This window comes from Solanum lycopersicum, chromosome 2 (assembly GCF_036512215.1).
Source record: "Solanum lycopersicum chromosome 2, SLM_r2.1".
In the NCBI taxonomy this organism is placed as follows: Eukaryota; Viridiplantae; Streptophyta; class Magnoliopsida; order Solanales; family Solanaceae; genus Solanum; species Solanum lycopersicum.
The window spans coordinates 61,274,524-61,301,812 of record NC_090801.1 but is presented as its reverse complement, the minus strand read 5'-3'; the positions used below and the strand labels follow the sequence as shown (position 1 = coordinate 61,301,812).

At 32.1% G+C, this 27,289-nt stretch overlaps 2 protein-coding genes across 4 annotated transcripts; both read left to right on the top strand.

Moving 5' to 3' along the window:
* The first annotated feature begins 632 nt into the window (after positions 1 to 632).
* Positions 633 to 4,206, top strand: Lyk11 (LysM receptor-like kinase 11). Its single transcript, NM_001247790.1, has 12 exons — positions 633 to 1,260; positions 1,573 to 1,612; positions 1,697 to 1,704; positions 1,814 to 1,972; positions 2,182 to 2,381; positions 2,571 to 2,660; positions 2,983 to 3,076; positions 3,168 to 3,325; positions 3,409 to 3,500; positions 3,592 to 3,730; positions 3,833 to 3,931; positions 4,039 to 4,206. Exons 1-12 carry the CDS (start codon positions 633 to 635, stop codon positions 4,204 to 4,206), a joined length of 1,875 nt encoding a protein of 624 aa, NP_001234719.1.
* Positions 4,207 to 11,833: 7,627 nt separating this feature from the next.
* LOC101245814 (calcium permeable stress-gated cation channel 1) lies at positions 11,834 to 24,271 on the top strand. Of its 3 annotated transcripts, XM_010318267.4 has the most exons (13): positions 11,932 to 12,166; positions 12,313 to 12,480; positions 13,299 to 13,619; positions 14,507 to 14,653; positions 15,174 to 15,309; positions 16,603 to 16,704; positions 18,223 to 18,342; positions 18,495 to 18,575; positions 19,410 to 19,750; positions 20,660 to 20,905; positions 22,020 to 22,344; positions 23,328 to 23,561; positions 23,693 to 24,271. In XM_010318267.4, the coding sequence occupies exons 3-13, from the start codon at positions 13,306 to 13,308 to the stop codon at positions 23,948 to 23,950; spliced, it is 2,304 nt and encodes a 767-aa protein (XP_010316569.1). In that variant the 5' UTR covers positions 11,932 to 12,166; positions 12,313 to 12,480; positions 13,299 to 13,305; the 3' UTR covers positions 23,951 to 24,271. The 3 variants fall into 3 exon arrangements, with proteins under 3 accessions (XP_010316570.1, XP_004232686.1, XP_010316569.1); XM_010318268.4 differs by lacking the exon at positions 12,313 to 12,480 and having other exon boundaries at positions 11,834 to 12,166; XM_004232638.5 differs by having other exon boundaries at positions 11,834 to 12,480.
* The last annotated feature ends 3,018 nt before the right edge of the window (positions 24,272 to 27,289 follow it).

Below are 27,289 nucleotides of genomic sequence, written 5' to 3'. Positions count from 1 at the left end.
TCTTAGCTCAGACATGCCCCTGTGTATTGTTGAATGTTCATGATGAAATGTAGAAAATTTATATAATCGATTATAACAAATTTAGGTGTGACATCATGACTTTTTTGCACCATCTACTTTAAGTTGACCTACTAGAACAAGCATATATTGGCATGTTCATCAAACTGTACTGATGATAGTAATTTTTTTTCTTCATATTTTCAGTAATATAAAATTAAATCGCCTAAACACCAAAAAAGGGCTTTGATAGGGAGACTGCAGGCGCACAAATGATTTGGCATGTTTCAACATCCATGGCTAACACTAACAGCCAATAATGGAGATGTGTTGACTAAAAAGGTCAACTAATGGACCCCAAAATATATTCCTAAAATTTTCTTTCTGCTTTTTCCAGAAATCACATGCTTTAGAATTCCCTGTCTCCCACTTAAAGTAATGCAAAATTCAAAGCTAAAACTCTTTTGTCTCTTGGACTAGGCCATGTTAAAAATGCTAAAAAGGCAAAAACTGAAGTTGTCAAGTGTCAACTAACACAACCATATTTTCATCCATTGGCATCTTTCATTCAAGATTCTAAAAAGAGTTCAAAAAATCTCAACCCATTTTTCAACTAGTACATAGTTGAAAATCAGATGATTTTTTTTCAAGAAAATAGAAGCTTTGAGTTGGTTTTAGGCCTTTTAGTGTTAAACATTTTGTGGGTGGGGGTTAAATCCCAGTGTAGTGATGATTGTGATGCATTAGCTTCATTTTATGTATGGAATGGTGCTAACCTCACTTTTATGTCTAATACTTTTTCAACCCCCATCAAGAATATCCTTAGTTATAATCCTCAGATAACCAATCCAGATATTATTCAATCCCAAAGCAGAGTTAATGTTCCCTTCTCATGTAGCTGTGTTGATGGGAAATTCATGGGACATCAGTTTGATGTGCAGGTCAAGACTAATACTACTTATCCGAGAATCACTCGTCTTTATTGTTCGAACCTTACAACAGTTGAAAAGTTGCAGGAGTCTAACAGTTATGATCCTAACAATGTTCCTGTGAATTCAATAGTAAAGGTTATTGTCAACTGCTCTTGTGGAAATAGTCATGTGTCAAAAGATTATGGACTATTTATAACTTATCCTCTTCGCCCTGGAGAGAATTTGGTTACACTAGCCAATGATTTTAGTCTACCACAGAAGTTGTTGGAAGACTATAATCCTGAAGCAAATTTCAGCAGCGGTAGTGGTCTAGTTTTCATTCCTGGAAAAGGTAATTGATCTCTTTACCAAGGCTTTTATACTCGTATTCTTTGCATATTTAGGTACAATTAGTCGAATTTGGATGAGTTTTTACAGAAAGTTATGCAGAAGCAATAAAATGGAACCATGCTCATTGTCTATTATTAAGGCAAGGAACAATTTTACATACTACAATCATAGTTAATTTTCGGATGATTTGACTTGTATGACAAATTGGTCGGAAGCTCAGGATTGTCACTTGAATATCTGTTACTATATGCCAAAGTGTTGGATGATGTTATAGTTTTTTTCTTTTAAATCTCTATTCTGAAATGTATTGCAGATCAAAATGGAACTTATCCACAATTAAGAACTTCTACAAGGTATTCTCCAACCCCAATGAGCTCCTGATCATTTCTTGAATGTTATACTATCGACAGCTAATTGTCGTTTCTTGCTTTTCACAGCTCAAAAGGTTAGCCTTATTTTACTGCTACAGAGGCATTGTTTTCAACTGATCAAGTCTGAGGTATCAAAAAGCTCTGAATGTGATTGTAATCTACTAAAAACTATGTTATTGACAGGATTCTCAGGTGGCGCAATAACTGGCATATCAGTTGCAGTAGTTCTTGTGGTTGCCCTTTTAGCAGTTTGCATATACATTACCTTTTATAGAGGCAGGAAAACGGAGGAAAATCTTAACTTGGAACCTTACAAACACAGTAGTAATAAGCATATTCCTGGTAATTTTATTGTTTTGAATCGACTGATGTATGCTTAATTACCTGTCAAACTCTATGGTGGTAATTCCTGTTTGTTGTTTCTCATTTCTCTAGCCTTAGGCTTCCTGCAATCGGTCCGGGTTAATGATAAAATTATGTCAACTGTTCTGTGGAAGCAATGTTTTGGTTCATCCTTAGAATAAACCTTGTAGTTTCTTTATATGACTCAGGTCATGCAAATTTTGAGAATTCATCAGAAGGGGGATCTCTTAAACAGGGCGCTTCCCCAGAGGTCCCGAGGATTGCTGTGGATAAATCTATAGAATTTTCATATGATGAACTTGCTAAAGCCAGTGACAATTTCAGCACAGCCTACAAGATTGGCCAAGGTGGTTTCGCATCTGTTTACTATGGAGAGTTAAGAGGCGAGGTTCGTCACATTATTCTTGTTAAGATTGAAATGATTAGCAATTATTCGGATACTCAGATTGATCATCGACCTAGTTCTAGCTGTTTTATTATGTCACCATTCACATAATTGTCTTGACTCAGCGTGCATTTCTTTTCTATAGTCAAAATTACTCATGCTGCTAATCTCATTTGTCTCGATAAAATGCAGAAAGCTGCTATCAAGAAGATGGATATGCAAGCAACAAAAGAATTCCTTGCTGAATTGAAGGTTTTGACTCATGTTCATCACTTGAACTTGGTAAGTTCTCATTACTCGTACTGATATACTATCTTTTCTTACTTGAATATAACCTCTCTGGCACCTGCTCTGAGTCTATGGGGGAAAAAATCAACATCATGGAGTCATGATTGGTTGAACTTGCTAACTTTAGCAATCTTTGAACTTATTTGTAATGCAATTCTCAAAAGTGGTCTGAGCCACTTAGCTTGATAATGTGATACTTCTCATAGTGAAAGTAAGGATTGGTGATTTGGTTCTGCCATACTTGAGATTTAGCAGATGATGAATCCATTTACCTCATATGTCATAAAGTATATTTCACGTGTTGAAACCTTTGCAGGTACGTTTGATAGGATACTGCGTTGAAGGATCCTTGTTCTTAGTATACGAATACATTGAAAATGGAAACCTAAGCCAACATTTGCGCGGTTTTGGTTAGTTCAGTTCTACTTATTGCACAAAAACTTCATGTCTAACCAAATTTTTGAATTTCTCACAGTTCCATATCAATTTTGTACTATTCAGTTCCAGGTAAGGTGCCATTGCCATGGTCTACCAGGGTGAAAATTGCTCTGGATGCAGCTAGAGGCCTAGAGTACATCCACGAACACACTGTTCCTGTTTACATCCATCGCGACATTAAAACAGCCAACATTTTGATCGATAAAAACTTTCGTGCAAAGGTATGAGAGTTCCAAAAACCAGAACTATGAAAACAAAAACCATGTGTGCTAATTCATTTGAAGATAATCTTTTTGTCTTGCAGGTTGCTGACTTTGGACTCACAAAACTGATAGAAACTGAAGGTGGTTCGATGAACACTCGTCTTGTTGGTACTTTTGGTTACATGGCCCCAGAGTAAGACTTTATTTCCCTATGGTATTAGTACTTATTCAATATCTCTGAACAAGATCAAATTATCATTTTTCGTACTTGACTTAATGTGCAGGTATGGTCAATTTGGTAATGTTTCACTCAAAATAGATGTATATGCATTTGGGGTTGTGCTTTATGAATTAATATCTGCTAGAAAAGCTATTATCAAGACTAGTGAAATTTCTACTGAATCAAAAGGGCTTGTTGGATTGGTACCTTTGAAACATTTCTTCACTCACCAAATTCAATTCTCACCTCTAAACCACTAAAAAGAGTCTAAAACTTCAACTTTTAATTGGCAATATTCTTTGCAGTTTGAGGATGTGCTTAATGAGGTTGATCCTAAAGAAGGGATATGCAAACTGGTAGATCCAAAACTTGGTGATGATTATCCCCTGGATTCAGTCTGGAATGTAAGAAAACAATATATTTTCACAAGTGCATTAATGTTAACGCGATTCATATAGTTTGAGATTTACGTGTACTCAAGTAACTTGATCGATTAACGCGATTCATATAGGTGGCTCTTCTTGCCAAGGCGTGCACACAGGAGAATCCACAATTGAGACCAAGTATGAGGTCAATAGTAGTAGCTTTAATGACAATATCATCCACAAGTACTGCAGATTGGAACCTTGGTGAATTTTATGAGAACCAGGGCCTAGCCCATCTCATTTCAGGAAGGTAAGTAATTCCAATTGGAGTTATATTGTGTTACTCACAATCAGGAAATTAGAAGCACAAGTTACACTTGTATATTTGTCTATTTACATCAACCATAATTTAAAAAAAGGAACCCTGTATCTCTCTCCTTTGAGTAGCCATTTGTCTCTAGATTTTTGGGCTTAAATTTAAAGTTTTGATTTCTCAGCGTTTGTTGATGGTATATGAACACCTCAATTTTAAATCATCAGTTGGAAATACCAAATTCATCAATACATAGGATTTCGAATCTCAAATTATTTTTCAAATATAATTTTTTTAGGTGTTTATATTTTGCAAATAAAGATCCGTTATTTTAAATTTTGCTCCAAAAATAAAGTAGTATAAAATAATACTCGACCACCAATGATTTACTCGTTTCATTTTTACTTGTCCCTTATACAAAAAATATATTATTTTACTTTATCCTTTTAAACATATCAAGAGAAGACCATATTTTTATATATTTTATCCTTTAAATCATTTCTAAAGACTTTAGACTAGAAATAAATTTATATAGGTATTGCAATAAAATACTCATACTATTCCGTATTTCTAAAGAATGTGCAAAGTCCAAAATGGACCAAATAAAAAGCACAAAGGGATTATTTGTTTGCTCCTTTGATAAAATTATATAACAGTCAATTTTTTTTTAATTATTTTCATAAATTACATATTTAAAATAAAATTTTAACTCAAATTAATTTAATTTCAATCATAATTTAAAATTACGTACATACGATCCACACCATTTTTTTTTGTGTGTGAGGTGGTGGTTTGGGGTGGGGGAGTTGTTAGATATTTTGCTCCTCTATTACATGTCATTTATGAACAAAGGTAATGACACAAGTCCCCACGTCCTTGTAAAGGAAAGATGACAAATAAACACTCTAAAGCAGGATATTTTCATATTTAATATTTTTCCCATTCTTATTATTTATAATAATAATAATTATTATTATATCAGTATCCTTAATAGTAGTAAATTAGTCATTCTCAAGTAAACTGAACTTAATAAGATTATTAGAAGGACAGTTGTGTCCACCAAATATTTCGTGTTCACGTCAATCTTCATAAGATCCAATAAGAAGACCAAGTGTGAGTTTATTTATGCAAATATCCCCTTTTTTAGGCTAGAATTCAAATTTCTTAACTATTTTAAAAGTTATACAAATATACCCCTTTTAAATTATCCTCTTGAATAGATATTATCTCCGTAAAATTTTGTTGTGATAAGGAGTAACTATTAATTAATTCTCGTTTTTTTTATTTAGAGACGAATAGCTGGAGTGCAGGAATTTATGTTATAAAACATTGACTTGGAGAATATTTATATAAAAAAGTGAATCTAGCCTTATCGAATTTTTCAAATTAATATATATGTACAAATAAATAAGTTACACCGCCTTACACAAACAACTTTAATGTCACTTGATAAGCGCCTTAGCTTGCTTATGAACTATGACGTCCTAAGTTGAAATCTTCATGACCTATAATATTTATAGTTTGTTGACTTAAATCGTTGGAAGGTCCAAATTTTGCAACAAAAAAAAAATAGACGTAGCGAGTGAGATTTAATTCATAAACCCTGGTTGTCAAAGAGAGCTTTAGTCCAAAAGGGATATTGTCTAATGTTTTTTTATTAAAAAAATAATTTGTTCTAAAGAAATTTACGAATTTGATCTAAATGGCTCATAAATGAAAAAAAAAGAGGAACACTTATTAAATATTTATTCTAAAACATAATGGGTGAAAAATTTCTCTAACACAATAATACGTGATTCAGGAATCAATTAAAATTTTGTAACTTAAACTCGTGATATATAAATTACACAAAAAAAATACTATACTTTTTTTGCAAGTCAGCGAAAAACTTTTTTAAGATGTATTATACACCAACTAATATTGACAAAATATTGCACATGGTTAAGATAGACATATAGACATGTTGAACATAAAGTCATAAACTGCCAAACGGATAAATTACACTATTCCATTGAAAATCAAAATGACAATGTTTTTTAAATTATTAATAAGCGAGTATTGCTTTAAAAATAATTATTTCCCATCGTCCCTACCTAAACCTCCTCAACCGCAAAAAAATAAAAATAAAATCAAGAAAAAGAGATGAGAGGTGAGATAAGATAATTGAAGAAGTTTAATGAAGTAGTTGAACAAAAATCAATCTCTCTGTTGTATATATTGAAACCTGACCTAATTTTTTTTTGTATCCTTTAGAGAGTGTGATTTTTATTTATATGATAAAAAATATTTTTTAAATTAATATTTAAGTTATTTTTTGAGTTTGATATATAAGTAAATATCATTTTATAACCAATTGTATACAATTTAAATAAATATTATAGACGTAGAGTTTGGAGATAAGTGTGTGGTGGTAAAAATGAGGCGATGTAGAGGATTTCATTATAGAAAAAACTGTTAATTATATGAGGATTTTCCTGAAAATTAATATGAAATTTTGCAGGAAAATAAGATTCCTGCGAATTTTCATTCTAATCCCCAAGAAAATAGGGGAAAATCTCCATATAATTAACAGTTTTCTTATAGTGTATAGAGAGATACAATCTATAAAATATCTTGTGAAAATTATTTTTCTTACACTATTGAGAGAAAACATTTATCTTATATTTAAGCCTTTTTCTTTAGAGAAACATTTTTTAAAAAAAAAAACGAACACAAATATTAAAAATTACAAAAGAATATACCCCTCCGTTTCTAATGCATATATATATATATATATATATATTATAGAAATACGTACCTTTTGTTTCACTTATTTCCATTTTTCATTATCCCCTATTACTTTTAAAAATCTTCAAAATCTCTTATTTCTTTAATGTATCTGAGCTACATATTATGTATCAGAGTTAGTTTTTAATGTATCTCAACCTGTATTTAATGTATCTGAGCTACACATTATTATTCGAGCTAGTTTTTAATGTATTTGAGTTATATATTAATATATCCGAGCTAGTATTTTATGTATTTGAGCTACATATTATGCATCCAAGCTAATTTTTAATGTATTCGAGCTACAAATTTATGCATTCGGGCTTCAATTATTGTATTCGTTTTCTTTTTAATTTTTAAGAAATTAATATAATTAGAAATTTATTAGGGATAGATAGTAATTTCATATTAAAACTATGAGATTCACGTAATTTACGTGTTATATATATACTCATATTCTGATCTATTGGCTTAAAATTTCGAATAATAATTCTTTAGAAATATCTGAAAGGAAATCTGTAATACCAATAAAAGATACTCTATTCAATATTTGGTTGTTTTTTCCTTCATATATAGTATATAGTGATTCTAATTCTGAATTGCCCCATTTATTTTATTCACCTTCCTGCCCCAACTAATTTTATAAATTCCACCTTTATTTCTCCACTCCTTGTGGTCCTTCTTTCCATATTGTATTTATAGCATGTAAAATTCATTTTATTTCATGTTTAAACTAAAGGGATAATTGCATTTTTATTTCTTTGGTTACTGAAGTAAATTCTGGTTTTGACCTTCGTGATATTTTATTACAAGCGTATTTAATTTTGAATTAATTAAAAATGTGTTTTTGTCCTCTTACAAAGGACATGTGTTAAATCTTTTTAGAATGATATTAACCTTTACCTATAAAATAATAATCTAAATTTAACATATACATTTATACATAATTAAATAATTTAACTCTGGATACATTTTTACGATTCACAACTAGAACTCAAAATTAAATAATTATTTGCAAATATTTTAAGGGTTGAAAGCGCAAGTTTCCCATTTCTTACTTACCAATCAACCACCCCATCCAACTTTTAAAAGATGTATCGTTCCAATTTAATCTATTTTTTCCTTTTATAGTTTCATTAGTTACTGTCTCCTGATCTATTAATAAGTTTTTTAATAAACATTTACACAAATTTTTGAAATGAAAAATTTATAATGTGTTGATTGAACATGTGATGGCGAATCTATCACGTAATCAAAAATACGTGATTGGAATAATATGAATTATGTGGCGGGTGTTAGAACTGCGCTGATTAATCAGAGGTCTTTGAGTTTAAATTTTAAATATTACATAAATTTAAAGTAAAAAATAACATAAATTTATTGTGATCGAAAAGAAAGGATAGAAAAAGGAATGGAGGAATTGATCAATAATGCTTTTTTGGATGCTTTTAGTAGCTAAAAGCTCAACCTCTCTTTTCTTCAAGAATGTTTTGTTTTTTCTTCAAAAAGAATACTAATTGGAAAAGATTCATTAATGCAATTGTTTATGAGAAAGGGCTAAAAGGGGAGAGGTAATACAGAAGGGTTGATTAATTAGTTGTAGTTGTCCATTATTGAAATTGCTTTTTCCTTTTTTCTCATATTGTTTTTTTTTTCCTTCACAAAATGCAAATAATTATAATACTCGATAAAATGAGAAAAGTAGTGGAAACATGATACTAAAGACCATAATGATTTTGCTGACCATGCATGTTTGTTGCTTAATCTCCATTTTCACGTTGAATATTCATTAGTCTCAACAATGTTTGTCTTCACCATGAAGCAATTTTAATCAGCTATCTTACTACTATTATTATATATATATATTTTACAAAGACCACATATTATTTTCTCGATCGCTAATTACTTGTTTACTTTTGAATTGATATACTTATTGAGAAAACAATAATAAACATCGTAGTTTACCATTTTACCCTATTAATTATGAAGTAAATAAATCAAAATTTTTAAAATTTTCACAAAGTTTTAATTTTTTCAAAATAATTAATTGATGATACAGTAGGTAAAAGAAACTCTCGTTTCTTGATCTGTCCACATGGATAAATAACGATAAACAACTAAAACGAAAATAGAAACAGTAACTTAAACAACAGAACAAATCACACATGGAGTAATTCTAGGCCATATATGATATAGTACTAATTTTCAACCTTTCAAAATTTTGTCTCTCTTACTTTTATTTGTTTCGACTATTTATTTAAGAGAAGTTCTGACTAGTACAAAATTCTCCAAGTACAAGTTACCTCAACTCATTTTGATCAAACACGTTTTTATATTTTAAAAATATTTTTTATGTAGTCATTTCATTTTAAGGATTATATGAGAAAAAATAATTTATTCTTACTTTATAAATATTTATTTCTAATATATGAGTCAATTAAAATAAAATAGAAAGGAGCATCAAAAGTCATATTTGGATTACAAAATGGCTATTCTTAACCTTTCCGATTAAAACATGCGAAAATTCAATTGCCAAAAATAGATTTTTATTTATTTATGAGATTTCATAAATAATAGTAATGGGAATAGAGAATTAGGAAGTCGACATAATATTCCCGCGTCCAAATAGTGGAATATAATATTTTCCTTTTGAGAAAAAGGTAGAATAATTTCAACCTTTTTTTTTTTTTCGTTTCGTTTTGGGCATCTTCTTTATGACTAACCACGGGTGCAACACATAATTAACGCGAAATAACCGTGGTTCTCTTTTTTGTTTATTTATTTATTTTTATAATATATAAAATAAATAAAGAAATAGTCAATACACCAACTACCACACCGTTCACCAACACTAGAATCCACGAGTACCGATACTCAAATTTTGCGGTTGTTTTCGATGATAAAAACTGATGTAAATTTGGTTTTTTTATATCATGAATCACGCTAGCTTTTGGGGTTGAGTTAGACTCATGTGTCATATCTTTGCATGGTATCAAAGTTAGACCCAATCTGAAGATAAAGATAATATCTTATATATGAATTTGGACAAATCTTCTCTTATGACCTAGCTCTTTTTGAGTTGGATTAGATCTATAATTATTGATAAGAAAAACATTTGCTAACAACAAAAACGGTTGCGTTATCTCAGAGTCAGAAATAGAAATGTTTGTGACATGTCGGCACGCCTTCGAAGACTCCAAAAATATCGTCTCTCACGTTATCATTATTTTGTTTACAAAACTAATTACAATTATTAATACCAACTTGTTCAATTTCTCATATTTATCTAAAGATCATCTTTGGAATTCCAAATAATTTTCAATTTCATTGATTCATTAAAACTTTTAGTGCATGCTTGATTGGGTAATGACTATTCAAGTTTTTGTTTGGTAATTAATTAGTCCATTTTAAAACGGTTAAGCTAATAAGAAAAACGTTAATATGGAAAATAATCATAAAAAAAAACATATCACAAATGCATGCCTAGCTTTTTCTATATTTGCCAACAAAAAAACATATCACATATGCATGCAAAAATTTTCTACATTTGCCATATATGTGCAACAACATAATATTCCATCTGATCTTACAAATAAAACTTGTAAAAATAAAATGTATACATATCTCATCTTTATTTTGATGTGGTATGAGTATATATTATACATGTAATCTGATAATAAATACATGTATATCTTATTTTTATTTTTCAAATTTTATATTAAAAATTATGCAAATATACATACAATTAAAAAGTATTTTCTTATTCAGTTAGGTCATGCATATAGGCTCTAACACTGTCATAAAATTCGCGTTTTTTAACTAATAATTTTACATTCTCAAGAATGAAGTAGAGTATAAAAACAACAAAAAGAAAAAAAGAATAAAAGTAAATACTGAAAGACAAAGAGAAGAACATTAAGGGACCTAACAAGATCAAATATTGTACTTCTAGCATCAAAGTTAACAGCTTTAATAGTATGAAAAACTAAATTTCTTTGCTATTGTTTTTTATATATATATATATACTTAAATTCAATAATAATTACTAAATGTAACCATATATTTTATGATAAAAAGACACACATATAGCTAGAGAAAATACCATCTCTATTTTTCTAATTTATAAAAAATAACATACTTTTTTGATTAAATTTGAAAAGTTAAATGCTATTTACTATTATCACTACTTTTTAATATATTTTGGTTTTAAGTAATTATAATTCTATTTATATCAAAGGTTGAAGATCTTTCTAAAGCAATTTATAATTATGTACAATTTACTTTAAATAATTAATTATTACTCTCTTCGTTCGAAATTATTTGTCATGGTTTATGTTTTTAGGATTAAAATATAAAAACTTTGACTAACATTTTAAGATGTAATTTTTCATTTGAAAAGTTGCAATTTATAATACTTTTCATATAGTTTTAAAATATCTAATATTTTTGTTTAAAATATCAAATTAATATGATCTAATTTAACTTTAAAAATTAATCAAATTGACTTTCAAAAAACGTAACATGACAAATAATTTCGAACGAAGAGAGTAATAGACAACAACAAAAACGTTCATACCATCAACCTCAAAATTCGTTTATTATTTTGAAATATAGGAGCGATTTATATTGTATCAATGACATATTCAATATCGTTTTAAAGTTGGAGTTCCAAAAAAAATAGACTTTCGACCGAATAGACGCTGAGCATATACAAGTTGTATAATACAACGTAGAATTGAAGTCATTACACAAAAATAGAGAAGAGGTCATTTTATGTAATTTTCAAAACATTAGGGGCTAACGGGGTCCACGACGGCAAAGAAGTAGCCGTTATAAACCCATGTGGCCCTTTGCCGACAGCCAAAGTAAAGAAACTTCTCAATTTCACAAACTCTAATTATAAAAAAAAAAGAAAAAATTAATTCCATTATTTAATAGGAGTAGTGTTTATTTTATTTTATTTATTGCTCTAGACAATTGAAGAAGAGAGATCGATTCGTTTGTCAAAACAAAACAAAAAAAAAAAAACGTTACCATCATTTCTCCTAACAGTATCTGTGCTGAAAAACACCTTTGCTTTCATCTTCAATCCTATCCCAACACAGTTCATGGACTTGTGTGCAAAAAACTTCAATTTTCTTGCATAGTTTTCATTATTATCCAAAACAGTGCAAGAAAAATATCTTCTTGATTTGGTGGGTGGTGTTCTGTTGGAAAAAACTAACTTGCCACTTTCTTTTCTTGAATTATTTTCCTATTATGGTGAATACATTTTCTTCTCAATATTATCCAAAATAACTACATTACGTTATTGTGACTTGGTGGGGTTTTGGTTTATTAGGGGTTGGAGTTTAGTTAAAGTAGAAGAAAGGGGAAAAAGTGACAACTGTTGGCTTTTATGGAGCTTTGAAGTTATTGTACTTCTCCGATCGGCTATTGCTACTCTGCTGCTCTGTTATACTCAGCAGCTCTGTAATTGGAAAGAGATTTATAATCACAACTCACAATAGTATGATCTTCTTTCTGCAACTGTTTTTTTTTTTAAAAAAAAGTTTTTTTTGTGTTTGAAAAGGGTTTTTGTTGATGAATTGCGGTTTTACTTTTGCTTGATTTCAGTGTCTGAATGTGTGTAAGATTTCATGTGTTTCCTAATCTCTGATTTGATTCTGCTAGTTAAGGACTTTTTTTTTTTGCCGTTTTAGGTTGCTGATTCGATTGATTTTCTACTTTTCTAATTTGTGTATTTCGAATTTCCATTTTCCCCAGATTCTCTGAGTTAAAAGAAATAGAGATGATCAGTTGTATTTTTGCGTATTTGTTTTTATCAATTAGGAGTATATGGTAATTTTGATAAGTCAAAGTAATCCAACTGAAACTTGCTTTAAAACAGTAAGCTGGTAAGAAGCAGCTGAATGTAGAAATATAAGTTCATATTATAACAAAAGTGGAAAGGAAGTATTTATCTTTGTCAATAGATGTTGATACTATAAATTGTGTTTGGCAAGGGTTTATAGAAATAGAAGTTCATATTATAACAAAAGTGGAAAGGAAGTATTTATCTTTGTCCATAGATGTTGATACTATAAATTATGTTTGGCAAAGGTTTATAGAAATAGAAGTTTATATTATAACAAAAGTGGAAAGGAAGCATCAGCGATTGTGTTTCATAGTGTGAGTGTTTCCCCATTTGAGAGGTTAAAACTTGCAGCATCTGTCTCGTGGTTTAATTAACCTTCGGAAGGGAGGAGTTGATGGAAGATCCGGAAGTGTATGTTTTCCTTGTCGTTTACTTGTTATCTAAGCAGGACATTGACCTTGTCTTTACAGGTACTAGATGGCGACACTTGGAGATATAGGCCTTGCAGCAGCAATAAATATTATATCTGCCTTGATCTTTCTTGTGGCATTTGCAATTTTGCGGCTCCAACCATTCAATGACAGAGTTTATTTCCCCAAATGGTATCTTAAGGGGCTGAGACACAGTCCCACCCACTCTGGGGCATTCGTCGCCAAATTTGTTAATGTTGATTGGAGAGCATATATAAGGTTTCTGAACTGGATACCAGATGCTCTGAAAATGCCTGAACCTGAGCTTATTGACCATGCAGGGTTGGACTCTGCTGTTTATTTGCGCATATACTTGCTAGGGTATGCTTTCTAATTATTGATATCACTTTTGGAGTGATAAGGCATATTTCTGCGATTGTTAATTGTAACCATGTTTTTAATACCATACTATTTTTCTTTGGTAAACCATGTTGATTAACATGTCGAAAATATCGTATAATTACCTTTTTTATTTTGCTTTGTCAAGTTAACTGGATTCATTTCGGATAAGAATGATTACACTGTGCATTCAATATGAAAATATCACAATAGACCCTATAAAATGAGCTGATATTTGAAAGATTCCTCATTATTTATCTTTTTATTTTTAAGTGAATGTGACTGTAAACTCAAAAAAAAACAATGAAGGTAACTGACTATATTTCTATTGGGGATCTTTGAGGTCTCATTTGATTGTATCAATAATAGGGGTTGACTTCAAACAGTGACGATAAAATGGAAAACCAAATATCTGCTGTCATAACCAGACCAGGGGACTGCTTTCAGCATGGAGTGTAGAACTTGAAACATCAATACTTTAGCTTGTTGCATCAATCTCTTGATTCACATGAAAATCCGAAAAAACCAAACATACTGGATTATCTTATCTTCTTTGTTGGCTGTTTGCGTATACTGTAAAATCAAGATAAATAGGTGGTCATGTTTTTCAAATAGTTTCTTTTTCGACTTCTTATAAGAATGGATGAGGATGATCCTTATAATAGGGGATTTAGGTGTCTTAACATTCAATTAGTCATCTATCTAATCGAGGTTCAGAAACAGGAAAAAGAATCAGCACGATAGGAATTTCAATGTTGTATACTTTAAAAGCTCCTTTATTCCTACTAAAGCATATTGCCTTCGTTGCGTTCATTCTATTTAGAGAAACTAGGTGGTCTGTGATGATTACTGCTTCTTGATTTCTGCAGGCTAAAAATCTTTGTTCCCATAACGTTGCTTGCATGGGCTATCCTGGTACCTGTAAATTGGACAAATAGCACTCTGACAAAATCCGACTTTACTTATAGTGACATTGATAAGCTTTCCATTTCAAATGTTCCGCTTGGATCTCTCAGGTTTGGAGATTTATCTTTCAAAATTTTGAAGAATTTGATCCAGTAGATTTGCCATTACGAGATTGTTTTTTCAACATTTAAGTCTTCTTTGATGTAGGTCTTACGCCTTGAAAACTTTTGAGGTCTTCCTCTTGTTTACTTGTTTATTAATTGTTTTTAGTTTTATCATGATGCTATTTGTAGCCTGCTTTGCTTTTGCATGATCTTGACTAGATCTCTTCTTGGGCCATGAATGAAAATTCTGCAGCTAATGCTTCAAATTTTTTCAAATTTCTTGGCGAGACCACCTAGTAACTTGCAAACAAGATTTGTCTTGGACATGTTTTGAGGATCAGTCATTGAGTGGATTTGCAGTCCGTATTTAGAGTCCCAGTTCTGAGATATGTTAACCCATTTTAGATTCCAGCTTGAAAGTCCATATTTAGCATTCAAGTGAAGTTATCTACTAGGAAAATGGCAATACCCCTTTGCTTACCTTAAAACTCCATATTGTAATTCGTATTGACCTGGATTTTTGCAGGTTTTGGACTCATATTGTTATGGCTTATGCCTTCTCATTCTGGACCTGCTATGTCTTAAAAACTGAGTATGCAAAAGTTGCAGCCATGAGGTTGCAGTTTGTCGCCTCTGAAAAACGTCGTCCCGACCAATATACAGTACGTATCAACTTACTTTTTGAAATTGAACATCTAAATTCTTCTGTGTTTTAACAAATTTAGTTTCTGGAAAATGTATTTAATCACTGAAGCATTTGTTCTCTGCAAATGCATTATGTTTTTCCAAAGTTGATAGACAGATATTGAAGCTGACAAGGCATATCTCCTTAACTGTTCAAACTTAAGAGAGTAGTAAAGTTCCTAAGTTTCTGCTTTCTTGTTTGTGTTTGAAATTTGCAATCTTAATTTTCTCATGGTTTGCGTGATTTGGTGGCTAATCTATGGATAAATTATCTGATGAATTTCTGGAAGGCAGTGAACAGATGACAACTTCATCTTTTACCTTGTCTTTCCATAGGTGGACTGAAACATTGGTTCCTCTTGAAATCCTTTGCAATAATTCTTTATGCATTTGATTAGTTTGAAGCAATAAATTAGTCTGTAATTTCTCCAATTAAGTGGTCAATATATTTAGAACTACTTTGCCCATTTTTTATTTTTTTTTTGTGCGTGTGAGAGATTGTGATAGCCATAAACAGAATTAGAACTGAAAATTTTAATTTCTTTTTACCTCTTTCTTCCATTTAACATACCCTCAAGCTGCATGTCTGTGTAAACTTCAATTTATCTAATGTGTGGACAGAGCTTCTGAGCTTTTTGAAAGCAGTTTTCAGAAGACAAAACATTACTTTTACCTCCTTGAATTATGAGGTGGAGTTAAACATGTTGGCGCTTTTTTTACAATTTCATTGATAACAATTACTTTTTTATGTATATTAGCCATTTGATTTAACAGTAGGAAGAAAACTTAATAGCAGAGGGTCATAACTTCCATTGCCCACCTTGATGGTGTTAATTATGGCTCTGTGGTGCATTTTTGTTCATATCTTAGTCAATTCCTTATTTTAGAGAGTAGATGACATCAGGGTAATTTGTTAGGAGGGAGTGTAGAGCAAGTGTATTTTAATGGGGTTTTCACTGAGTCTTAGATTGCATATACAAAATATGTATTTACATTGATTTTACTAGTGTAATTTTGTTTTTCTGGAGAGAGCTAATCATAGTAGCATTCTTAGGTTTTGACACATTAATGCTCCTTCTGAGAACTTAATTTGAGGAACAATATTTACAAGTATCTAGATTTTTGTTTTGAATAAACAATAGACTAGTTTACGTAGAATAAATATACCTCATTTCCTATTGCCATCTGGATTTTTTATGCCTACTATCTTGAACAATGTGACTGCAATTTTTATCTACATTTCTTCTTGTGCTAAAATTTGATTATTACAGGTCCTTGTTAGGAATGTTCCGCCAGATGCTGATGAATCAGTTAGTGAATGTGTGGAGCACTTTTTCCTGGTTAACCATCAAGATCATTATCTCATGCATCAGGTTCGAACTTGCTGGAATACAAGTATCTCATGCTGTTTTACTGATAGAAAAGACAAGTATCTCATATTGTTTTGAGGAAGTAGTGATATATTTTTTGTTTCTGAAATTATGCTCCTTGTTGAAGCCCCCCAAACTTTGGGCTAGTGATAACTGATAAGACGCGGTGCGTGATGAATGGGTTAGGCGCATGTCACAGTTCGAATCCATATTGTATTTTGCAACCATCTCATTTAAATTCTTAAGTGGTTAGACGGTGTCACACTTTTATCTAGCTTCTAATACTCCCTACCATGTAGATGGATGGGGGGTGTAGTTTAGGTTGGTATATCTTCTCATGGACAAGTATCATTTCGCCAGAAGCCCTTGGCTGGGAACAGGACTGGCTACTCTTTTGAGACGAGACTATAAACATGTTTGATATGTCAGTTCCATAGATATGGAGTCTTCATTGCTTGTTATGTTTATTTCTTTATGTGTTCTTCATTTTGAGATATAATAAATAAGAAGTAAGCAGTAGTGTTCATCTTGATATGGAGGACACCAATTTGTGCTTCTTTTTTTCCACTTAGAAACTTTCGGTATAGGCTTTCTTGAACAAATCATTTTAGTTCACCATGGGAAGGGGCACTAGTAAAATTCAATATAGAATATTTTTTTTTGTGAACTTTTTATAAGTTAATCCCACCAAATAGTATTTTTAATATATATGGCATCTGGGCACACCTTGACTAATTCTATGTGGTACCTGCTTCCTACCATAGGTATCTGGTAACTCTATCCACCGAGACTGCAGTAGGAATCACCTAATGTGCGCCTAGGATTCTCAACCCGCTTCATTGGCAATTAGGCCATACCCATGGGTGCAATCGACCAATTAGGTCGACTCTCAATGTAGAATTGTCTTACATTGAGCCCACCCAAATGTCAAAATCTTCATTAGTATTGCTTATTTTATTACTGCAGTAGGAGAAATTAAGGACTCGTGGCTTAGCACAAGGAAAACAACTAGTTCTGCCGGCGAAGAGGTTGGCAAAGACATTAGGAACTAAAGTGGAGTATTAGAAGTAAGTTATGATGCGACAACATAACATGAAAGAGGGCAAAAATCTGAATATAACTTAAAGGTAGGGAATAGAAGTATGAATCTTCCAGTATGGATTTTTTTGTGAGAAACCTTCTGAAAGTTTTGTAAGTCATCTTAAAAGCTATTATCTAATTTAGTAATTGAAATTTCAATGTACAATTTTTTCTGCAAGTTTGTTCTTTTATCATCCCTAATGCTTCTTTTCATGGAAGTTATCAGCATTTATTATCCCTTGTAAGATAATTATTCGTCAGTTTGTGCTCTGATAGGATGGTCTTAGATTTTACTATCCTCTGAGAAAAGTTATCTGCATGTTAAATATTTCAGTATGATGGACTAAAATTTCTTATTATATGCAAATTCTTCATATATGCTTTATTTTTTATGTTGATATGCTATTTCATCTTTATTCACTTAGTTGGATTTTACTATAGGGTGTTTATAATGCCAACAAACTGGCAAAATTGGTGAAGGAGAAGAAGAGTAAGCAAAATTGGCTCGACTATTACCAACTTAAGTACTCTAGGGATCAATCAAAACGGCCTATGATGAAGGTATGGATTTGTCCCTGATCCTACAGATTGTTATTTTTAACTTCTAATATCGCAAAGTATGTTCTGAGGCTCAATTAGTACTTCGTTAACTTAGTTTTGTCTACCTCTAAATAGGTAAGTTGTTTCAGTGCATTCTTTTTCAAAATTTGCAGACTGGTTTCCTTGGATGCTTTGGAGCAAAAGTCGACGCAATTGAGCATCAGATTGCTGAAATTGAAAGATTGACAAAAGAGGTAAATACCAAAACTTTAATCTCCCTAAATAAGTTGAAAAATTTCCAATCGACATATCCTTCTTAGATCAGAGGCTTAGAGTGTGTGATGGAGAATACTGAATGACTTGCTTTCAGCACCACTGAACATTGATTAACCATTTATCTGACATTGCCACATTCACAAATGGGTTTATTCTCTTTTTCTTGTCTTTTCCTGTTGTCCCTTTTTTCTGTTTTTGGTTGATGCTGTTGAATAGGAGGGTGTGGAGGTAGAATATTAGAGTAGAAGATTATAGGAGGGCGGGCATATTTCTATTCCATTCTCAAGAGTATTAATATTCTTCTTCTTCTTTTTTTTCTTATCTAGATTTCTATTACTACTTGTGATTCTTTAGCGTCAATATCCTATTTTCTTACTGTTGTTTCTGCTTGTTATTTCTGCTTCTTTTTCATGTCTATCGGAAACACCTGTTTTTTACCTTCTCAAGGTATAGAGGTAAGGTCTGCGTACGCTCTACCCTCTTCAAACCCCAGCAGTGGAATTACATTGAGTTCGTTCTTGTTGGTTAATGCTGTTGTCTTTCTTTGTTTTGGTTGTATTATTTGCTGTCGTTACTGTTCACTTCTCCTTTTGTTTCTATCTTCACTTCTGTATTTTGTTTCGACACTTGATTTTGATATGCTTTACTTGAGACTAAAGTCTATCGGAAACAACCTCTCTACCTATACAAGGTAGGGGTAAGGCTGCATATACACCACCCTCCCCAGACTCCACTTAGCTGGATATGTTGTTGCTGTTATGCTATAAATCAGCTCTAATTCTATTAATGCCTCGGTCTGACTTTACTTGCAGATAGCTGAAGAGAAACAAAGGGTAGAAAAAGACCCAAAGTCTACCATGCCTGCATCATTTGTCTCCTTCAAATCGCGGTGGGGTGCTGCTGTTTGTGCACAAACACAGCAATCCAGAAATCCAACCTTGTGGTTGACAGAATGGGCTCCAGAGCCACGTGATGTATTTTGGGATAACCTGGCAATCCCCTATGTTTCTTTGACAATTAGGAAGCTCATCATTGCTGTTGCCTTCTTTTTTCTGACATTCTTCTTCATGATCCCGATTGCATTTGTCCAAACCCTTGCCAGCCTTGAGGGGATTAGGAAGAAAGCACCATTTCTGAAAGTTATTATTGACGAGTGAGTACCACATTACACCCTTGTTGTGAATTCAGCCTCATCTCTCATTAGTTTTTTGTCATACTCATGATCCTTGATGGTGATATGACACCTTGGTTCATTCATTTCAAGACTCTAGTGACAGTAATTCAAAAAACAAAATGTATTTATGGTTTTTGGTGCCATCAGGTCTTTGTTTTTTTGGTACAATCAGGTCTACTCAGAAGATACTATATCTATCCTAGACACTTTAGGTTTGCTCACTTGTATATATGGTTTCAGTACAACCCATTACTGATTTGTGCTTACTACATACAACCGTTACCTTCTCAAAAAAAAACAAAAAACAGAATCTAGTGGTTTGTGTTTTTACCTTTGTCCATTTATTTTAAGTCTTTTCGTGAGAACAATTTCAAAAACAAAATTTAGTGGTTTGATATTTGTGTGTACTTGCTGGAACTTGTTTGACATTGAAGCTAGGAGAATTGTGTGAATTTTGCATAGTTAGTTTAGCTTTGTATGATTTGTGTCATCTCATTCCTTGAGATACTTTATCGCTTTTACATTATGTCATCACTCACAAAAGAGATGTTTGACAAAAGTATGCAACCTAGAAATGCTATTTTCTATTTTACATAGTGAGATGATCCATGGATTTCTGATTTCTTTGCGATGCTAAATTGACATCACAAGTAATACACAGCAACGAAACACTATCTATATATGCTGAATTTACTCTGCTAGTGGTTCTTCCAAATTCTTTTCTTGCTTTCTCCTCTCTGTTTTGGTCTTTGTGCTGAGGAATGGGCTGTTATATGAGTTGGTATTTTTGCCAATCATGATCATAGCAGTCATGCACCAGCTTATCTCAAATGTAGGTTTTTTTGGTTACTCTTTTATGCCTAATAATTCTACTGATTTATCATGCAGACCTTTCATCAAGGCGTTCATCCAAGGTTTTCTACCTGGGATTGCTTTGAAGATCTTTCTCATATTTCTGCCAACTATATTGATGATGATGTCCAAATTCGAGGGCTGGCTAAGCATATCAGCTCTAGAGAGGAAATCTGCGTCTAAATACTACATCTTCACTATCGTGAATGTGTTCCTCGGGAACATAATTGCAGGAGCTGCATTTGAACAACTAAGTACCTTTCTCAATCAGTCGGCAAACCAGTACGTTTTTAACGAAAATATATTACTACATTCACCTCAGCCTTTCTTTAACTTGTGAATCAATGGGGAAATTTTGGGAATGCAGTTAGAGTGTGTTTCTTTATGTTGACATTGTCCACATAGATGTACTCTTTCAGTTCTGCTCTAATAAATTATTCAGAATTGTAAAACTGCAACGCCTTTGTACACCCGTATGGAGTTAAACATAACATCACTGAGATATCAGTTTCTGCGAAGCTCAGTCCTCTAGGGACTTGGTGAAATGTTTAATTGAGGGACCAGTTTTCTAGTCCTTGTAAAGTTGGGTGTTACAAGAAAACAGTAGATATGAAATTACAATGTATATATAAAGTAATTTTTTTTTTTATTTTTTAGGTATAGCGATAGATTTGTATTATGAACACAAGACAAGAGGTTGGCTTATTGATTTAGGGGTTCAAAATTTCACCTTGAGGTTCCAAGTTCAAGAGGTTGACAACTAGATTTTTGTTTTTTGAACTCCCCAAGTGAAAATCCTATATCCACCATTGGCTAGGAAACAATTCATATAGGCTAGGCTTCCTTGTTACAGATGGCCTCATCCAGTATGTGAAAATGGTCATGTAGACCATGCATGCTAATCATGTATATATGCTCTTTTACTATCCTAAAACCCATGCTGATTAACGAGATCGTTCCTGTTCACAGTTCCATGCCTGTAATAGTGTTTAAATTTCTAGTTCTAGAAGTATGTTACATGGACTTCTGTATGAATGTTGGATACTGGTATTGTGTTTGGCAAGTTTGTTCAGTTTCTAGAAGGTTTTCTTTGCACTTGAGAGGATTGTTAAGCTGTCCTATATTTGAAAAACTTAATTGTAGTATATTTAATGATGTCTTGTCTTCTTGAATAAGAGGAAATACATCTTTAGTCAATATACTAGTCCCTTTTGGTTCCAGCCAATATATGATTGGTTCTTTATGTGCTGATTCTGCTATTATATTTGTATCGCCAGTGTTATCCTATATTCTTATTAGGTGCATTCTAAGTTTTCCATTCTTTGGCAAGTCTTGCTAGTCCATATCCTTTTACTTGAGGCTCATCTTGCTATAAAACTTCCTATATTTTCTGCAGAATCCCTAAAACGATTGGTGTCGCAGTTCCTATGAAAGCATCCTTCTTCATAACCTACATAATGGTTGACGGCTGGGCTGGTATTGCTGGAGAGATCCTAAGGCTGAAGCCGCTAATATTTTACCACTTGAAGAACTTTTTCTTGGTTAAGACGGAAAAAGATAGAGAAGAGGCAATGGATCCTGGAAGCGTTGGTTTCAACACAGGAGAACCACAGATACAATTATATTTCTTATTGGGGCTTGTCTATGCTGTGGTCACACCATTTCTGCTTCCGTTCATATTGGTCTTCTTTGGCCTTGCATATGTAGTATATCGTCATCAGGTTCGTCTTCTCTCTTCCTTCTTATGCCTATATTTTCTGCAGAATCCCTAAAACGATTGGTGTCGCAGTTCCTATGAAAGCATCCTTCTTCATAACCTACATAATGTGGGGGGAATTGAATGTGGCAAAATAAGGTCATTGAGAATTTAAATACGGGAAATTCTGATAAAAGATGTATAGAAGATTTACTTAAGCCAAGAAAACAAAATAGATTCTTAATTAGTTACACCATTCGCATGAAAGGATAATAAAACATGATACTTATTGAATAAAATATCTATGTGATAAAATAAGCAAAAATTTGATTACTTCCTATGTGTCAATTTGTTTGTCTTACTTTCTCCTTTTAGTTTCTTTTAAAAAGAAGGTGACTTCTCTAGTTTTGACAACACTTTAATTTTAGTATCCCACATGGCATGTTTAAGATCATAAGATTAGAGGGATGATACACATTTTTATGTTTATGACCACAAGATTCAAAGATCTTATTTACTTTCTTAAACTCCGTGACAAGTCAAAATAAGACAAATAAATTGAAACGGATGACACTTCATTGTACTTGTAACGATTATGGTGTCAGTACAAAGTTGATAGCCTTTGAAGTAGTTATGTAGGCCCTACTTCTACTTAGTTGACATGCTAGGGATAACATCAGCTTTGATATTGGATCAGACATGGAATCCCATTGGTTCAAGTGTATGTTATGTTCATAGGAGTGTCGTTTTAATGTTGTTTCTTAGGCCACATGCAACACTTCATTGACTGGGGTATTTGCAAACTGGTAGTATTAATTCTTTCCACATTTAAAAATTAGACAAAGGGAATATGGAGTACTTGTACTGATGGAGATGCACCTATTAATTCCTAGTAAAATTTGTTGTCACCTATTTGCATATGCTAATTCTACTGATTTGAAATTGTTGATGTAGACATGGTTGCATGTTACAATTAGCGTTTTCTGACGCATTCTTTTCCTGAGACAGATTATAAATGTTTACAATCAGGAGTACGAAAGTGCAGCAGCATTCTGGCCAGATGTTCATGGACGTATAATTTTCGCACTGTGCTTTTCTCAGTTATCTTTACTAGGCTTGCTAAGTACAAAACATGCTACTCAGTCAGCACCTTTCCTGATTGCCCTTCCAGTGCTGACCATCTCATTTCACTTGTACTGCAAAGGTCGTTATGAGCCAGCTTTCACCAAATATCCGATACAGGTGTGTGTGGAAGTACATCTTGCAAATAAAAATTTCCACTGTTACAATAGTTTGAGCTCTCTTTTTTTTTTGTGAGGGTCCATTTTTTTTTTCTTCAAATGTCTACAATGCTATCTTCTTCTCTATTTCAGGAAGCAAGGATGAGAGATACTCTGGAACAAGCAAGGGAACCAAATCTTAATCTGAAGGGCTACCTTCAAAATGCTTATGTGCATCCTGTTTTCAAAGACGACGATGAAGATGAGGATGAAGACTTTATGATGAAACTGGAGAACGATAGCGTTCTTGTCCCCACAAAACGCCAGTCAAGAATGAATACACCAGTTCCCAGCAAAGTCAGCGCTGGCTCATCTCCATCACTTCCTGATGCAGTTACTCATGAACATTAAACAGCTTAGAATGATAGGTTGGAATATTTCACCTCCTTTGTGCATGAGAGTTAGATCGCGGAGACTCAACCTTAACTAAGTTGTACAGAGAGCACTTCAACACATCATAGTTGAGCTGGCTGGACCAGTTTACATTGGGACGGTTGGCGTTGAAAGTACAAAAAATTGTAAAGAGCTCCGGTGGTAGCATTAGAAGTTTTGTACACTTAAGGATGTTCATATTTTTAGCATTTGCTGGTTGTTGACACTCAGGATATAATCTTGTACACGAGCTTTCTAAGGGAATGTATTTATTTTTATCGATCTTAGTTTAAGAAGAAATCTAGATTTCTTGTTTGGTCTGTTTTTTTAAGTTCGTAGTATATGTAAAATTATTATAGTATAATTAAATAAATCTTTAGTGTAATTATAACCGGCGGTGGTTCAATTGAAGTAGAGTAAAGATTCATGTCATAGAACAATAAGCAACTCCAGAATGCTACTACGGAGTCGGGATGCCTTAGACTTTGATTAACTTGAGAAAGTTCTCCTGACTATGATTTTTTTTTTTTCGTTTTCAAAACTTAGAATATGAAACTTCGATTTATTTGGATCCTAGCTTTCCTAATTATGATTTTTTTTTTTAATCTTGATTAAAAATGAAAAACTAGGTGTTTGATTGATGAATAGATAAAGGGACTGCTGATAGAAACAAAATTCACTTAAGACAGTAAGGATAGTTTGGTCATTTCCTCTCCACGGTATAACTATAATTATATTGTTATATTCCGTCCGCCATTTTGAATTAGAGTTTATGAGAACAAGAATGTACATTTATTCCATCCAATATTGTTTGTCATTATTTTTAATTTAGAGTTAAATTATAAAAATTTTGATTGATACTTTAAGATGTATTTTTTTATCATAGTAATATGTAAAAAAATTGTAATTTATAGTACTTTTCATATAGTTTTAGAATATTTTATTTTTTTTGTTTGAAATATCAAATTAATGTAATCTAATTTACCTTTAAAAATTAGTCAAATTAGCTTTCGATAAGCACAACATGACAAACAATCAAGGGAGTAATAGATAAAAGTTTGCTTCGGAATGAGTTTTTTTTTTCTTTTCAACGACGACTTCATCTCTTAGGTTAGGGTTCATAAGAATATGAACCAATATTAGTTTATGATATAAGAGCAGGTAAAATATTGTTCGAAAATTTAAGAGCTCCAGACACTATCAACCATTGAATACTGATAAAATATATTAAGAGAGTGTTTGGACGGATGTAGAGTTAGTTGGAATCGGCTTAAAAGTCGGTCAAATCCATTTTTAAGTTTTTGACTTCTGAAAGTATTTAATAAATATAAAAAAATAACTTAAAATAAGTCAAAAATGACTTAACATATGAAGTGTTTGGCAAGGTAAAAAATGAGTTCAAATAAGTCAAAAACAAAAGTAGGTCTCCCCTTACTTTTTTTTCGACTTAAAAGTCATTTCAATTTGACTTTTTATTTTTAACTTAAAACCGTTTTTTAAAGTCGATCCAAACGGACTCTTAAAAATATTATCAAATTGACTAATATAAAAAATAACTTAAAATAAATTTAAAAGTATTTGACGTCAAAAATAACTTTAAAATAAATTAAAAATCAAAAGCAAATCTCTCAATACTTTTTTTTTACTTAAAATTTATTTCAATTTGATTTTTTATTTTTGATTTAAAAATTACTTTAGATTTAATTATTATTATTTTAGATAATTAAGAATAAAATAAAACAGAAAAATTGTACTACAATAAAAATAGATAAAAAATATTAGTATTTCTTTAAAAAGAAGACAACGTGACGAGTACACGACACGTGAACAACCGCCTACGTAGTTACATCATCGGGAAACCTAGTTTTGGCAGTATGTGTTAATTTGGAGAAGATACTATCAGAAATAAAATGCTCTCCTCCGTTTAAAAAAAAATAACCTAATTTTACTTAAAATGGAATATAAGAAAAAAAAAGTCTTTTTAATCTTATGATTTTAAATTAAAGTTATGTCAAATGTATCAAAATGACATTTAATCTTGTGGTGTTAAACATGTCACGTGGAAAATTAAAATTAAAATATCGTAAAAAAAAGGGATCATTTTTTTTAAACAAACAAAAAAAATAGGAATATTTTTTTAAACGGAGGGAGTATTTGGATTAGGTGGAAGTGACTTTTGTGGTAGATAAAAAATGAGAGATGAGATTTGAAATAATTCGAGCATGTTAAAAAGTAGGGGTGTACATTCGGTATTTCGGTTCGATTTAAGTTTTTTTTTCGATTTTTGGTTTTTGTAAATTGCGTACCGAATACCGAATTGAAATATTTTGGTTCGATTTTTTTTAATTCGGTTCAGTTTTTATCAATTTGGTTCGATTTTTTAATGGGCCTGCTTAATGGGCTTTTTAAAATTTTAAACTTTACAATTTTTTCAATTTTTTGTTCGGCCATCTATATATATATAAAAAAATCACAATAAATTCACAATAACTAGTAATAAAAACAAAATCAGAAAAAAAAAATTAAAAAAACAAACGGACAAACCTGCTGGCTGCTGTCCTGACTCCTGCGCGGCTGCTGGCGGACGGCGCGGCGCGGCTGTTGCTGGCTGCTTGACGGCACGGCGCAGCTACTGCTGCTTCTTCTTCTGGCAGACGGCCGGGCGCCGGCGCTGCTGCAGTGCTGCTGCTTCTCGCGGCTGCTGTTGCTTCTTGCCTTCTTCTAGTGGACGCCTGGACGGCCGGCGCGGCTGCTTCTTCTGGCGGCGGGCGGCGCTGCTGGAGGAGAAGAGAATTAGAGGAAGAAGAGGATAGGAAGAGGAAAGGAGAAAAAGAAAATCAGTAGTATAATTATAAGGTTTCTATTTCTTACTTTCTTTTTTGAAAAAATTATTTAATATTAATAATTATTAATTAATATAATATAAATTAAAGTATAATATTTCTGTTTAAACCGAAATACCGAAAACCAAAATAATACATATCGAAAAATATAACAAAGTAAACCAAATACCGAACCGAAAATCGAAATACCAAAACCAAAATTCTGAAAAATTTCGGTTCGGTGTTCCGATTTTCTGGTGTTTATGCCCATCCCTATTAAAAAGAGATTTATAAACATTTTAGTGAGGAGGTGTGAAAGTTTAATGTTAGAGGGCTTAAAGAGAGGTAGAAGTAGATCAAGACGTATTGAAAGAGCTCTGGTCAATCAGAAACCGACAAGCCTTCATTTAGTTAATTAAGGACATGACTCATGATATGATAATATAAAAGTCGATGAATGAATAGTAGGTTATAAATAACTAATTTTTGTCTTGTC